This window comes from Furipterus horrens, unplaced genomic scaffold (assembly GCF_987537825.1).
Source record: "Furipterus horrens unplaced genomic scaffold, mFurHor1.1.pri manual_scaffold_9, whole genome shotgun sequence".
Lineage (NCBI taxonomy): Eukaryota > Metazoa > Chordata > Mammalia > Chiroptera > Furipteridae > Furipterus > Furipterus horrens.
In genome coordinates this window covers 93,260,024-93,275,937 of record NW_028327179.1, presented here as the reverse complement: position 1 = coordinate 93,275,937, position 15,914 = coordinate 93,260,024, and the positions used below count along the sequence as shown (strand labels likewise).

The window sequence follows — 15,914 nt, the reverse complement described above, 5'->3', positions numbered from 1 at the left end:
CTGAATAAATCACTTCTCCATGCTGATAAGAGAAGTATATAGGATATTGATAACCCATATGTTAAAACACACATCAAATTAAAACTTGCTCTCCTCATTAGTAAGTGGCAGATTTCCTGGGTTTCTTTTTTTTTTTAAAGATTTTATTTATTTTCAGAGAGAAAGGAAGGGAGGACGCAAGAGAGGGAGAGAAACATAAATATGTGGTTGCTTCTCACACACCCCCAAGTGGGGACCTGGCCCGCAAACCCAGGCATGTTGCATGCCTGAGAATCAAACCGGCAACCCTTTGGTTCGCAGGCCGGCGCTCAGTCCACTGGGCCACACCAGCCAGGGCCTGGGTTTCTTTTCTTGCCACTCAATACAAAGAGCAAGGAGACTTACTGCACACTGTGCTATTACTCCTCTCAAACGTAAGCCTTTGTGAATGTTAAAATTGTAAAACATGTTTACATGTTATGAGAAGTCATGAAATGTGATCAGTAGAAGAGATGACGTGTTGAGTGAAGATTGAATTTACTCTTAAGCATGTTGTTGTAACTGAACTTAAGATGAACTCACTGGGGCTAAAAAAATATTTCCCCACCCAGCTAAAGTGTTTTATTCTCGAACATGAAACGGCGAGAGTCACTTTGGTTTTTAACGCTGCCGCCACAATTTGCATTACTATTTTCAAGAAAAGAAAATTGATATCATTTGCATACAATAGAAGTCACCATTTTATAGTGTATAATTCAATGATTTTTATTTTTATTTTTTAATCCTAATCCAAGGATATGTTTTTATTGATTTTTAGAGAGAGAGAGAGAGAGAAACATTGACGTGAGAGGAACACCGATCAGTTACTTCCCATACGCACCCTGACCAGGGATTGATCCCACAACCCAGGTAGTTCCCTGACCAACAAACGAACCTGCAACCTTTTGGTGTACGGGACGATGCTCCAACCAACTGAGACACCTGGCCAGGGCTAATTCAGTGGTTTTTAGTACAAAGTCATGTAAACATCACCATTATTTAATTCTTTGAATGGTCTTGTTTTCATATTTTGATTGCAATAAATCTGTAGTTCGTCTTCCCACCTAGAAACATGATACTCAGAGTCAATTTTTAGTGTGTACTGAGGTCCTCTTTTTTTAAAAAAGATTTTATTTATTTATCTTAGAGAGAGGGGATGGGAGGGAGAAAAAGAGGGAGAGAAACCTCGATGTGTGAGAGAAGCATCAATTGGTCACCTGTCTCACACGCCCCCAACCCAGGACCTGGCCCACAACCCAGGCACGTGCCCTGACTGGGAATCAAACCAGCAATCTTTCACTTTGCAGGTCGATGCTCAACCAACTAAGCCACTCTGGTTAGGGCATGTCCTCTTTATAATCAATCGAAGGTGATTTTTCTGCTACCCACTTTATTGAAAAAGTTACCAGATAAAGAACACCTCTCCAAAGGGTGTTTGGACAATGTCTAGAGGGAAAGAGTGGTCGTTCTAGAACAGTCTGTATTCATGTCTTTCAGGCTTCTGGATGGGCTGAGAGACCAATTATTTTTGCTTTTTCCATTCTGTGAAAATAATAACTTTTCACGGTGTCTCTTAAGAAAAGGGATTTTGTGGACTTATTTCTGAGAATTATTGACCTATCTGTCACTGTGACAGCATTCTAAGAAAACGAATAATATCTACATTGCAGTGTAGTTGTTTTTATGTGTATCATTGGCGCCTCCAACTAGATTAAAAAGTCCTTAGGGTAAGAAGCATGTCAGACAGTCCTTCAAAGTCCCTGCAGGAGCCCTTGCAAACAAAATGCAGGGCTGGCACTTAGCCAACATTAAAGACCTTGATGTTCTTCCTGCCTGAGTTGGGCCTGCTACTGACTGGTAGTCTGACATTGGAAGGGTTATTTAAGAATCTCTGAACCTCACTTTTTGAACTATTTATTTTGAAAAATGTTGCACATCTTCGAAAGCAGAGCATAGTAAAATGAACCTACCCGATGTGCTAGTCTCAAAATAATGATAACAATATTATTTGTGACAATATAATCACTGAGCACAGAATAGTATTTCTGGGTATCCCACTTAGGGGTGTAGAGTTAAATTACTGTGTCTTAAAGTCACTTGGAAAATGTTTTACTAACTTGATCCTCCGCTTTCTTTGGCTTATTTTTCTTTTGATTTTGAGGATTAAGAACCATTTTTAGGGTTAAATATAAAATGGAGAATAAGAAGTGCTCCTTGGGTTTCAGGTTCATAATATGTAAAATAGTGATAAATTATAAAACCTACTTCACAGACTTTCTGCAAAGACTAAAGAAAAGTATGTACTCAGTTATATTTCCTTCTTTCTTCCCTCTCCTGCTTCCACCAGGGAAGCTGTGTGGGAAATTTGAACCGTTTAGAAGATGGTCAGCAAGCGGGTGGAGCCGGTCACCATCATTAGCCTTCGGAAACTGAGCCTGGGGACCCCAGACCCACAGCCGAAACGTAAGATGATCTCAAAGTCACTGACTCTCAAACTGCTGCTAATTCTATTCCTTTTCTTGTATTTACTAGTTTTTTTTAAAAAAAGATTTTATTTATTTATTTTTAGAGATGGGGGGAGGAAGGGAGAAAGGGGAAAACATTGATGTGTGAGAGATACATCAATTGGTTGCCTCTTGCACGCCCCCAGTCAGGTACCCAGCCTGCAACCCAGGTGTGTGCCCTGACCGGGAATCGAACCTGTAACCCTTCGGTTTGCAGGCTGGCACTCAACCCACTGAGCCACATCAGCCAGGGTCTATATTTACTAGTTTTTATAACAATGAATTGGTTTTCCAACATCCGCTGGGGTGAGCAATAGTCCACACACATTTCCTACCCACAGAGGCTGTTCTTTTTGATAGGGGAACTCAAAAGTGAAAGATTTTAGCTTCAGTCATAGTTGATAGGCTTAAGTGATTGATCCATGTGGACAGCTGTTATTCCAGGAACTGGAATGCATGACCTTTGTGACTCCAGGAAGTCGGACAAGCAATTCAGCCTTTGTGCCCCAGGGCATCTGCCAGCAATGGAGATGGTATCTGAGCCACTGTGTTCCAGGGCAGGAATGCCCATGATGCAGATAAAGAATTGCTGATCAACAGATAAAGAAGTACCAGGAAAATCCACTCTGGACTGCAACTCTTATCCAATTAAACTTTTTCCAAATCCCTTACCTACCTTGTCCTTCTCCCTGTAATAAGGTCAGCTTGCGATGGGATGCTAAGACAGTTTTTGAGGGCACATAACCTGCATCTTCTCAGATCGCCAGCCATCTGAATAAAGCGCCCATAAAGGTTCAATCGTTGTCACTACTTATTGGTTCTGGTAGCGACAGGCAGCATGAATACCGACTTTTCTGGTTTCATTTTCTCTTTGCCTTTCCTTTTTAGAGCCAAAGACGTTCACCGTGGAAGATGCTGTGGAGACCATTGGATTCGGACGTTTCCACATTGCCCTGTTTCTGATCATGGGAAGCACTGGGGTAAGTGCTGCTTGGAGACAAAAGTTTGAGTCTCCAGAGCTGTTTCATTGTGGGACAGAGTGTTCCCCCGACCTCCAAGCTCAGGGCAGAGTGTGAATGAAGTGAGAACTTTGTGAAGTGAACAATCCAAAAAGAATTTTCATCTGTCTTTGGCATATGCTAGGTTATGAGCAAATGAATATTTGTGTTCTATGTTCTGGGACTTCAATACCCATGTTTAAAAAAAAGGTTTAACTTGAGGTACTGGGGAGAGAGAAGAAAATTATGGTATTATTCTAAGTTAAATTAGAAACATAATTCTCAGACGTTTTTGTGCATAAGAATCACTTGGGACAGCTGTTGCAATGATAGATTTTCAGATCCTTTGAGGGCACCGAGGAAGGTGTAGAGGAGGAACAAACTTTCCTCGACCCTCAAGGCTCTTCTGGCTGGTCTATTACATAGACATGAGACAGATTAGCAAGAGAAAATAACCAAATTTCATATTTCAAATTTCCCTGTATTAACCAAACCACCCAGAACAGAAGTGCATCTGTTAGTTATTGTCTGTATTAGAAAGACAATGCCATGTGTCTCCTTTCCACTGTATCACCTCTCTATAGGTAACCCATCTCTAGTTCGTATCCATGGCTACTGTACCTTTACACTTGATGTTGTTGTGAAATGGCTTCTGGTCATCTTCAATTTTTAGTGTTTATAGGCTGCTTCAATTCTTCCCATGAGCTAGGAAGGACTGTCTCCCAGGACCCCCACTTCCATCCCCCACACACCAAAGAAAAGAGGAGTGCTTGTTTGGATGTGGTAGCCGAATCCCTGCCTTGGATTTTGGCTGATCTGCTTTGTGGACCAGGATCTTTTCATCAGAACAGCTGTGTGGACAGTGATGGGCGTGCCCCGCTGGCCACGGCTGTACAAACTCTTGTTCATAGGCTTTGGGGGCAGGGTTTCAGGGCCTCATGGGACTGGAACGTAGGTAAGAGTACTAGAAAGATGATGGACAGGCAGGCGTGGGACGCAATGATGGCAAGCTAGTACTTAGACATGGTATTTTCCCTTCTTCCTAAGGTCGCCGAGGCCATGGAGATCATGTTAATAGCGGTTGTGTCTCCTGTCATCCGCTGTGAATGGCAACTGGAGAATTGGCAGGTGGCATTAGTGACCACGGTGAGTACCTGCTTCCTGTGCTGCACATGAGCCAACTGAGGACCAGGGTTTCCGCTCCTCTTCCCCATCCCACGTGTTCAGGAGCCAGTTTACCCCTCCCCCATGACTTGGTCTGTTGGCTCCCAAAGCTCATGAGTTTGCAGGCCCGAACTAGCATGAGGCCTTTCTCTGCTTTTTCTTTTCCCCGAGAGAGCGTAAGTTTGACTTGCTTATTTTCCAGCTCCTAGCAAAAACCCCAAAGAAATAAATCCAAATCAGAATAACTCTTAAGCCTTGAGTTAGCTATACTTTAACTATTAACTATTAGTTCAGATTACTAAGAGGCTAGTCAGTGTGACAAAAGTGACTTAACCAATCACCAAGTCACCCTCACTAAATTGCTTTTGTTACACATTCAACGTTTCCCAAAGCCCGTCTGAATAGCCTTATGAATTGCACACCAGATTTGCCTGCAAAGTGGAATTAAGGGTATAACCTATCATTCTTTCACCAGACACTTAGTAAGTGCCAATTAATTGCCAGCAGACCCTGTGTGTGCATGTGTGCACATGTATGCGCATGTGTGTTGGAGGGAAAACAAGCATTTCCACATTGCTTAAATAGAAAGTGAGGAGGAGGGAGCTGTGGGGGCCAAGCGCGTAGAGACAGGTGGGGACTAGAAGCATCTTAGCGTCTGTGCACAGACTCCAGTCTGGAGACCATGGCAGGTCACTGAGCCCAACTTGGGCCAAAGTAGACAAGCCCTCCAAGCAAAAAGTGGTTGACACAATGTATGACAGGTTTCCAAAATACTGTTTTGCATAACAAAAATCAATTTCACATAAATGCATTATTGACCTCCCAGTCATTATGTGTTCCCCATTAAATGAATATTAAAGTACACCTTCTGTCATGCAGAGCTCTATTAAATCTTTTAAAAAATATTTTATAAGAGGCTCTTCATGCATAAAAATGTTGGAAGCCACACCGTGGATGATGGGGAGCCACTGAAGGGGGTTAAAGGGGAACATTGTCAGCCCTGGCCAGTGTGGCTCAGTTGGTTGGATTGTCGCCCCAGAGACTGAAAGGTTGCAGGTTCGGGCCCTGGTTGCGACGCTTATGAGAGGCGACCGGATGATGTCTCTCCCTCACATGGATGCTTCTCTCCCTTTCTCTCCCTCTCTTCCCCTCTCTCTGAGACCAATAAACATGTCCTGGGGTGAGGAGATACGGCTGGAGGGTGGGTCAGTTAGGATGCTGTGGTGGTGGTGGTGGAGCGGCAGCCTCTGTGGAGGTGAGAGGGTGTGTTCTGCAAGTATTTAGCAGGTAATATTGGCAGAGGTGGTCAAAGAAAGACAAAGTGAGGAGGGGCGAGCTGGTTTTCTTGGGTATTGAAGCTGACTTCGTGAAGGCGGGACTTTATAGAGAGAAGTACTATGAGGCATGTGTCGATGTCCTCACTGACAGCGGACGTACCTGGGACGTAGGTAGATGGCAGAGGCCTTGAGGGAGGCAAGGCTCTGTGACAGAGTGAGAGTTAGCGTCTGAAACTGGCCCTGGAGAACGCCAGAAGTTCCCCCAGCTTCGCCTTCAGGGGCTTATGGGCAGAGAGGAGCCCTCACCATGGAAGGCGGCAGGTAAGGGCATGTTGCTACCTCTCCCTCTCTGCCTCCCCCACATTTTACCTGGGAAGTCTCATCGGTGTTGGGCACCAGGAACTGATCCGACTTCTCCTCTCAGGTCATGTATATTACATGCCCAGTTTTGTTTATTTCTGTATCTTGGAGCTCAGGAAATCTATGGCCCAATTTTATGTTCAATCACAGCAGCAAATGTACAAATCTTCTGTGGGGGCAGAAAAACCTTCCATTTTCCTAGGTGTTTTGGCAAGTGTAATAATCAGATTAATATAAGACCTATGAACAGGAGAAAGACAAAGTTAATTTTGTACATATGGGAGCCCCTCCCCCCCCCCATTTGGGACCCAACGGTAAGTTGGGCACTTGAAGCTTGTACACATACCATGTACTCAGCTAAGGAATGGGGTGAGGCCGGGGCTTCCAAGGGGAGGGGGTGGGAAGAACAGTTGTTTGGTAATTAGATGCTTGTGTTGCCATACCGATAGGGTGTTCATATAAAAGTTATCTCTGATAACAGCTGTCTTTCTGGGCCAGGCCCATGATCTAAATTCTTTTAAGTAGTCAAGGGAGAGGTAAAAGCTTTTACTTTTTTCTTTTTGTCTGCCCGGTCTTGATTGCCTTCACCTCAAAATAATCCACATGCCCAAGTGGCACATTTGGAGTGACATATTCTCCCCTTTGTTGCCCGTATTCTCTTAGCGTCATTTCTTTCTTTAAAATTTCTCTCCTATTAATTGTTTCCCTAACTCCTTTAGTGCTTTGTTTTTTAAAGTTCTTTCTAATACTTTTAGGAAAGAGACGAGGTATAAAAGAAAATAACCAAAGATTGTACCTGGGCTTATAATTAAGTGACTCAGCTGTTTTTTGGTTTCTTCTACCTACCAAATACAGTTGCAATTTAGAAAGTATTGCTTGTCAGTCCTTGGACCTTCAAGGTAATAGCTGTGATGTGTTGTGTAATTATAAACTCTCCACACTGACGTGGTTTGTAGTTATGCCCGCCTTCAGTCCTGAGAACCCTGGAGAAGGCTGCATCTGCCATTCCCAGGAAATTCTGTTACGTGGCGCAGTTTCTGTATTTACAGCTGACATTTCCCTGGTTGCAATTATGTTGTTCCTAATGGCACCTGAAGAGGCTCCTTCATGGCAGCAGAGACATGACTTCCTTGGTAGGTGGGTCACTGCCCTGAAGGTTTTCCTCTAGGTACCTGATCTCACCTAGATGTGACTGTTTCCTGCTTCGAGCTCCTCACCTCCTCCTGTCCTTTAGTCTCTGTCATTTCCATTCTTGCTGTGAGTCCTGTCAACTTTGGTGACCATCCGCTGATCACAACCTCGCTACTGGGAGGGGCCCAGGCTGATCATCAAGGAGACAACACTTCCCCATTGCTCAGGCTTTTCATCCTCCGACCCCAGCTCCGCCTTCTGGACAGCCTGGCCTGACAGCTGTTCGCTGAGTAACCTTAAGGACTGTGGGTGGATTATGTGCCGCATATTTTGTGACTAAGAGAGTTAGTGCTGATGAAACAGAACTTCGTATGTGCATAAGTCAGAAGCAGAATGGTCGTTTTTATACTAAGAAACAAGTTCCTAAGTACCTTCAGAAAAGAGCAAACCCTTCAAAGGGAGGGAGGGAGGGAAGGCGTGAGTAGTTAGTATCGCGTGTCCCTTTGATCTCCCAAACAGGCTTAGAGTTCATAAGCTTTAGGGTTCACATAGGCTTTAAGTCAAGGTTAATGATCCAGATGAGCTTTATAGGAACGCTTGGAAAGTAATTTCTTTACATCGAATGGAAAGAAAACGAGAGAGAAAAAAGATCTGCCACTATGGGAGAGAAGAGTAAAATTTAAATTTAATCCTATTTGACTATGTTCTTCACTTTAATGAACCAGCTGATTAGTTTCATCTAGCTGCAATTTAGTCTATTAACACAACACAGCATCTCAATAAACAAAACTATTTCATCCTAGGAAGTTTGCCTATTGTTCTTTCATTTAGGCCATGCTTGTTTGTCCTTCATTTTGGCAGCCTCCCTGTGTTTGTTCCTGTGTAGTAGGCAGAGCTGCTTTGACTACCCGTCTTGGTGGTGTGGCCTAATGTAGTAGGTGTCCTGTAGGGCCCAATGGCACAGCCTCTCCTATCACCCAAGCTGTGTACTCAAGGTGTACCCTTCGTGTGGGCTGAGTGTACCCTTCTCTTGTAGTTGGGCCTTGGTTGCTTTTGGCAGGTCAATGGGAGGGGTTTACCCAGGCCAGTCAGCTGCAAGGTCTGGCTATGACCACTGACCACTAACCTCTGATCTCTGTGGAGGACCAGCTGTGCAGGGGCAGGGGTTGGTGCTCCAACATGGTCTGTAGCTGTCCCGTGGGTGTTCAGGCTCTGAGTTTTCCCAGGTGATGCAGGGCAAGGTCAGCCCCCACCTGTGTGCTGCCCGGGACCACCCTGCCTGAGCTATAAAGCATTCTGAGAGGGCTGCTACTTGTGCTGGGCTTGGAGAGTCCCAGGTGAAGCCAAGCTGTGAATGTAGGCTCCAAGCTGTGAATCTAGGCTGGCTGCTGCTAGTGCCAGGCCTGGGGCCACTTAGCAAGAGGTACAGGGCCTGGGGGCTCACTGAGACTGGCTGTTGCTTGATAGAGAGGATTTAGGAAGTTGTGAAGTATGAGCCAATATCAGTCATTCATATGGAAAAGCCACTGTTAACTGTGAGTTGCGTGGGATGGAGCCTCAGGGGATCTCCAGGGCAGGGGGTTGGGGGGAACAGTGTTAGCCAGATTGATGGAGTTTCAAATATGGCACCTGCCTGCTCATTCTCTGGCCCTGTGTGGGGAGGGTTCAGAAAAGGGTCAGTGGCCTCTCCCTGCCTTTCTGTCTGGGAGAAAGCTGTTCCCCAGCTCTTGCCTTGATGCCAGACACTCCAGTTCCTTCCTGGATGCCACTGGTGCTTTTCAAGCTGCTACCCCTGTGCTGGAGCTCAGAGGGAGTGAGTCTGAGTAAGTCCCTGTGTGGGTTCTTTAAGAGGAACTGCTTGGGACTCCAGCAGTTTCTTCCACTGACTCAGTCCCCGCTGGTTTTTGCAGCCAGTAGTTATGGAGACTTATCTTCCCGGCACTGGAACCCTGAGCTGGGGGGGCCTGGTGTGGGGCTGGGGCTCCTGACTCCTGAGATATCCCTCTGGAATTTTTACCCACCACACTGGGTGTGGGACCAATTCATTCTGCATCTCTGTCTCTCCTACCAGTTGAATGGATGTGGTTTCTCTAATTCCATAGTTGTCAGACTGCCATTCAACTCAGTATCTGAGGTGAGCCGCGTTTACCTCTCAACAACCATTATCTCTCAAAAAAAGGGCACAGTAATACTGTGACAGGGCAGGGTCCCCAAGGAGATGGGAGGGGCTTTGACCATAGAATGGTGATGAAAAGATTACAGGGCCTGTGTAAAATTCTACGAATGGCCTCAATTGGTCACCCTGCCCACTGCGTCACAGGCTGCAGTCAGGGATTTAAAAATAAGGCGGCAGCCATTTGCAGGGAGAGAACCATGTGGTTTTAGAAGGAAGAGGGGATCAGGGCGGTTTGTAAGGAGGCAGGAGAGAACCATGAGGCTTTGGAAGGGCAGAGAGAGAACCAGGCATGATCCAGTGCAACATGGCACATGCTTTCTTGAACTATTATATGGAGGCTGATGACATCGTACCCCAGATCCTGAAGGAGACAGCTGACAGATAAGGGATGGGGAACTTCTGGGCATGATTTTGGCTTCTAGCCTTTTGGGGAGCAAGGGAAGTACTGGGTCCCGTGGGAGAACAGGGCTCTGAGCTGAAGTGCTTACTGCCCTCCCCAGGTTGGATGCTGTAAATAAAGACCCGTTTTCCTCAATGCTAGTTGTTGGGTTTTACACCAAGGCTCCACGTGAAAGAACCCTCTTTTGCTCGGTAACAATACCAGCCATCAGAGATAAAATTATTCCAGAATAAAAAAAAATCCCTCATATTTCATAAGTTTAAATTTATGTAAAATGTATCCCATTTCCTTTTATTTTTATTTTTTTTACTCTTTTGCAGAGGACTGACTGGAGTCCGTTATGGTCAAGCAGGTATCCCGGGACTGGCATTTAGAAAATGCTATTTCTTCATCTCTATTCCAGAAAAAATAGTGCCCAGAGGAAACACAAGGTTTTTGTCATTCAAGAATAGATATGATTTTTTCCTATAGTTCCCTTTAGAAGAAATGCGCCTGTGTATCTTCCTTATTAAGAGTAAGGAAGAGAGATAAGGGGGAAGCAAAGCAGGCAGCAGAGAGAAACAGATCTTCTTCATCAAAAAAGTGATGGAAATGCAAGCTGCCACCTTTCCTTTGATGAGCCTGGAAGCAATCAGTCAGGGATGTTTTTAGAAGGCAAAGCAAGTAAAGCTCAGAGCCGCTGAAGGCAGAACAATAAGTCACCTAAAGGCATAGACATTAGATTACAGCTCAGCCTGAGTTAAAATGCTGGTATCACATCCAAGTTCCTGAGTTTTCTCAGGGTAGGACGCGTCGTTGTGAGAACAAGTAAGGAAAAAGAGGTAGGTTTGTATTGGATTTAAAAAATGTTTCTACATGAATGATTGGTTTTGGTATTTGTTTAAAATCTGTGCTGTTCTGTAATAATATAAAGAAGACTGATTCTAGAAGTCTCACCTCGTGTGTGGAATCAGAGCATGAATGCAGTTTTTAAGTTCTTAAAATGGAAATTCACAATGACACACTTGAGCCGAGTAGGGCCAAGGCCGTCGTCTGGGAGCGGAGGGAAAGCAGCTACCTGTTCTTCTCGCCTGCTTCCACCTGGCGGCAGTGTTTCCAGGTGGGAGATCAGTCTCCCAGGCCCTGAACACTTTAAACAGGAATCTGGGCGGATCTTTGTGAAAGTCAGCTCTTCACTTCCACCCCGTGCGCGGTCCTGGTCCACCTGTAATTAGGATGATGGGTGCTTAATGCAGTAAACTAGCAGGTTATAACGATTCTGCTTAGAGGATAATCTTTTCTCCCCCTGCCCCCAGATGGTGTTTTTCGGCTACATGGTCTTCAGCATCCTCTTTGGCCTCCTGGCTGACAGATACGGCCGTTGGAAGGTAGGCTGGCCTCGGAAGATGATTTGCGATGTTATTTAGTAGATATTTCTCTATCAATATCCAAGATGGAAAGTATAGAAACGCCCTGTTCCGACATCACGTGCCTGAATTCCAGGCCCACCTTCTTGCTTCCTCGTCTTTCCCGAGGTGCACGTCCCGTTCTTGGTCCCCACAGTCCAGGTATGGAGTTGATGGAGGTGCATCGTTGGCACGTATGGGAACGTGGGAACTTGCACACGGAAACATGGCAGCTTCCCATTAGTTAACCTGGAAACTGAGCCACTTGCTCACAGTCACGCACCTACTGAGATGAAACATCAACCAAGCCTGTCTTCTGAGTACAAACCCAGGTCTCCCTTCTTGTCTGTTTTCTCATGGGGAAGGCCTCACTAAGCGTACACTCAGAGAAACCCCAAAGGAAAACGTTAATAGAATGGGCTGTCTGTTTTGACATACATGAAATAAATATTGTAGACTCAGAAATTATACGAAAACACAAGTATCACAAAAAATGTAAGGAGCACAAAAAGGCATTGGCAAAAGAAGTACAAATGGCTAAGAAACCTTAAAAAGCATTCAATCACGGGAGTTATCAAAAGCAAAATTGCAGTGTCAAAGAAAAGTGAATCTCTGTAAATTTAAGAAAGAATATTATTTGGGCCTTATCGAGGGGTTATAGCCCAAAAGCAAAGCTTCCAGAAGCCTGAAACGGTGCTCCAACTTTGGAGAAATGAGTGGCGCTCATATAAGCAGAAAAATAAGCAAAAGTACACCTGGCATGTCAGAAGTTTCAATTAGTTTTATTTCAGTGACTGACATTTTTACATCAGGTGGAAGGAATGTGTGACAAAGATAAGTTTGGGTCACTGTGGTGGCCCTGGAAAGGATGTATAGGAAAGATATGGTTGGATCTGGAAATGTTAAATTGCTTCTTAACTGTCTGAGATGCATTTTTACGTGAACATTGAATGAACAGTCACTGTTTTCTGTGATCGTTGACTCCGTGGATGAAAAGGAGCCACATACTAAACCGGACCAGCTCGGGGGAGGCCTGTGGGGTGGCCTTACAAACTCAGAGACCTGAGGTCTTATCAGATACATTTCAAACATCAAATTCATAAGGTACTTTTCTTAAAGAGATCTGCAAGTGTATAGATGGCCTCAGAGACTATTAGCATAGTTTCTCTGACCGTAAGAATACCCATCCTCCTCATCTGACAATTACATTCCAGAATTCTAGCCTGTTTAGATCCTCAGCAAGCCACAGAGATTTATGCACACCCATCGTCACAGCTCACTTTAATAGAATATGTGAAATCACCTCAGTGTACAATAATAGGGGAAAGGCTTAGGCATTATATTAAATGTGTTATAGTACATTTTGTCAATGGGATATTTTACAGCCATTAAAAATACGTCTTCCCTTACAAACCAGGGGAGTAGGGTACAATCATGTTAACAGTATTATCTCTGGGCTGGAGAATCGAGGGTGACTTAAGCAGTATTTTCGTTTTTGCTTTTTTCCCTTTCGTATTTTCTACTCTAAATTTGTATTCCTACAATCAGAGAAAAAGCAAATATCTTAATTTTTCCCCTGATACCCATTCCAACACAGCCCCTCCTGTGCTCCTGGCACCCTTGTGAGCAGGGAGGGCGCGTTTCTGCTTCTCAAGGCAGTTGGGGAATTTCAAAAAAAACGGTCCAGGGAGAGGGAGAGAAGGGGGGTAAGGGAAGGGTCCAGTCCAGGAACTAGTATAAATGACCCTTGGACATGGACAATGGGGTGGGGTTGACTGTGGGAGAAGGGGTGGGCTGGGTGGCGAGGGGGTGGGGAGCAATGGGGGGAAAAGTGGGACAACTATAATTGAAAAACAACAACACAAAAAAAGGTCTAAACTCAGAATCATGGGTGAAAAAGCAGATCTCATAAATCTGATAAATCCAGTGAGTGAAAGTGACCTCACAGGCTGATCAGATCCTAAATTCCTTACTGGGCAGGTCACGCGGGCAGTCACGGCCCAGACCTGTGCTTCTTTAGTGAAAGGTTTAGCTTTGCTTTAAGCAAGCCCCGCCATTGACCTTGTGCATCTAGGTTAGCACACTGTTGAAATACCAGAGGAATCCTCTCTTGTAGATCCCTGGGAGGCAGAGGTGGAGGCGGAGCCCTTCTCCGTGAGCTCAGAACTAGCCCGTAATCCAGCCACAGAGATTTCGCAGCCTCCCTTTCCCCGTGTAATCTTCCTTACGGTCCCTCCTTCATGCCACGTGTATAAAAGGAGCCGCAAAGCGGTACTTCTCCAGAACGTTTGAGATGTTGCTCCCCAGCGCGTGTCGTCAGTTTGCCTGGAATAAACTCATAAAAATTCCCTGCAGGCTCAGAGGTTCTCCCATCCACAGAATGTCTGGGCTTTCAGGCCACAGAATGCCGTGGACTGTATGGTTTGATTGTGAGAGATCAGTGAGCCCCCCAGAGAAACAAACATCTGGGTGCAAATGAAAAATCACCTTCGGAAGTTAGGTTTTTGCCCCTCTCTCCTATGGAGGCAGATCCCTTTAATACAATTCTTTTTGTCGCTTCAGATTTTGTTCATCTCGTTCCTGTGGGGAGCCTACTTCTCCTTGCTGACCTCGTTCTCTCCCTCGTACATCTGGTTTGTCTTCCTGCGGATGATGGTGGGCTGTGGCGTGTCTGGCCATGCGCAAGGGTAAAGACTTTACTGAGAGGACCCCCGGGGAGACATCTATTCACTCACATGCCCTTACACAGACACAGTAGTTAACAGCCTCAATAAGTCGCCAATGTATGGACTTCACTTGTGTTAATTATTTTTGAGCTTTGATTAAAAAGATTTTATTTATTTATTTTAGAGAGAGGGGAAAGCAGGAAGAAAGAGAGGGAGAGAAATGATCGGTTGCCTCTTGCATGCCCCCAACTGGGGACAGGGCCCACAACCCGGGCATGTGCCCTGACTGGGAATCGAACTGGTGACCTTTTGGCTCGCAGGCTGGTTCTCAATCCACTGAGCCACACCAGCCAAGGCTGAGTGTTTTATTTTTATTTTTTTAAAGTGATGGCTGCTTATTCCTCTAGTTGCTATTGGCCCATCAAGACAATGTTTGATGGTCAAGCTAACAGACTGCTGGATTGAGTGTGTAGAAACTTTTCTGTTCCTAAGAGTACTCAGTATTTTTTAGAAAAATACTATTTTGTTAGATTAAATGCTAAACAAAAAGTGCCCTATGAGGTCGGCACTGAAAATGTCCACCCAAACACAACCTATTCATTTCTTGAAAATTTGTTGGAAGAGTTTAGTTTGACCATAAGCACCGGTAACACTCAGGAATAACCATTTAAAAGTGCCATTGCCCTATAATTGAAGACTGTGTCAAATGAGTTTGCAAAGCAGGGTGTGATGTATTGGAATATGGCCCTGGACGAGTGTGCAGTATCTTGTGTGTGGGTGAGAAGGAGATGATGCTAAATTTCCAGCAGTTTGGGAGCCAACCCTAAATTAACAGGGCCCCTCTGGCTATTCTCTCCTGGGCACCTTGGAGCAAGCTCCCTTAGAATATATGAGGAGCTGTCAAAGCACCTAATTGCTACCTTAATGTGTTGGGGAAAGAATTGTTCTTCCCTGGGGTGTAACTGAAACATCAGTCTGTGCTTTGGAGCCCTGGAGGAGTCAAGTTAGGTAGAATTTTAGAACTTCCCTCAGAGGGTAGCCCGACGAATACGCAGGTTTAAGACCCCAGACCCTCGCTAATGGCTGCAGCAGAGAAGAACAATCAGAAACCTGGTGGAAGAGGCAGTCCTCTGTTCTTCTGTTCACAGAATTAATATGCACGTAATTAGAAACCCGTACCTTGGCGGCCATCGTTAGTTGAGGAAACTGCCTGCTCTTGGTTGCATGTTCATTTCCCAAGTATATTTTAGAAAAGAAAATCAGACCTGGAAAAACATTTCCGACATTTCTCTTGGCCAGATGGTAAGAAATAACTGGGAATAAATAACTTCGACTTCCTATAATGTTGGGAATATGAGTGTTCATATAACATCGGGAATAAAAATGTAAGCAGAAGAGCACTTTTAAGTTTACTTCTTGTTTTCTTACGTGGATATTAGCTATGTTAACCTACAAATAAAAAACCACAGTAAGCGGCCACAAACGTTTATTTAATCCAAGAGAACAGGTATCTGGAGACACTGATTCAGGCAAAAACCCAGTGTTCCAATTAGGAGGTAAAAGCAAGGGCTATTTATGAGAAAGGTAAGGGGAATGATTACATGACTGGAAGGAAGGAATTTCTATGGCTGCAGATAAGCTAAGGAAGGAATGTCTATAGGTGCAGATAGCTAGTACAGTGACTAATTCTAAAGAATGACTTCAACTTTCTCCTTTTCTCTTATCTCTGCAAATAGTTGTTTGAAATTCAGTGCTGCTTTGGGCACAGGTCCAAAGGTCATTCTGCCCACTTTTAACATTCCAGAAGTTTGAAAAGTAAGCTGCGCAAGGCTGTT

The 15,914-nt window shown here is 44.7% G+C and overlaps 1 protein-coding gene across 1 annotated transcript in view; it reads left to right on the top strand.

Annotated features, from left to right (window-relative positions):
- The first annotated feature begins 2,378 nt into the window (after positions 1–2,378).
- SVOPL (SVOP like) overlaps positions 2,379–15,914 on the top strand; it is a 48,635-nt gene continuing 35,099 nt past the window's right edge. The window contains 5 exon segments of the mRNA XM_090286813.1: positions 2,379–2,481; positions 3,411–3,502; positions 4,568–4,666; positions 11,324–11,395; positions 13,976–14,100. Coding sequence (XP_090142939.1) covers positions 2,400–2,481; positions 3,411–3,502; positions 4,568–4,666; positions 11,324–11,395; positions 13,976–14,100 — 470 coding nt within the window. The 5' untranslated portion in view covers positions 2,379–2,399.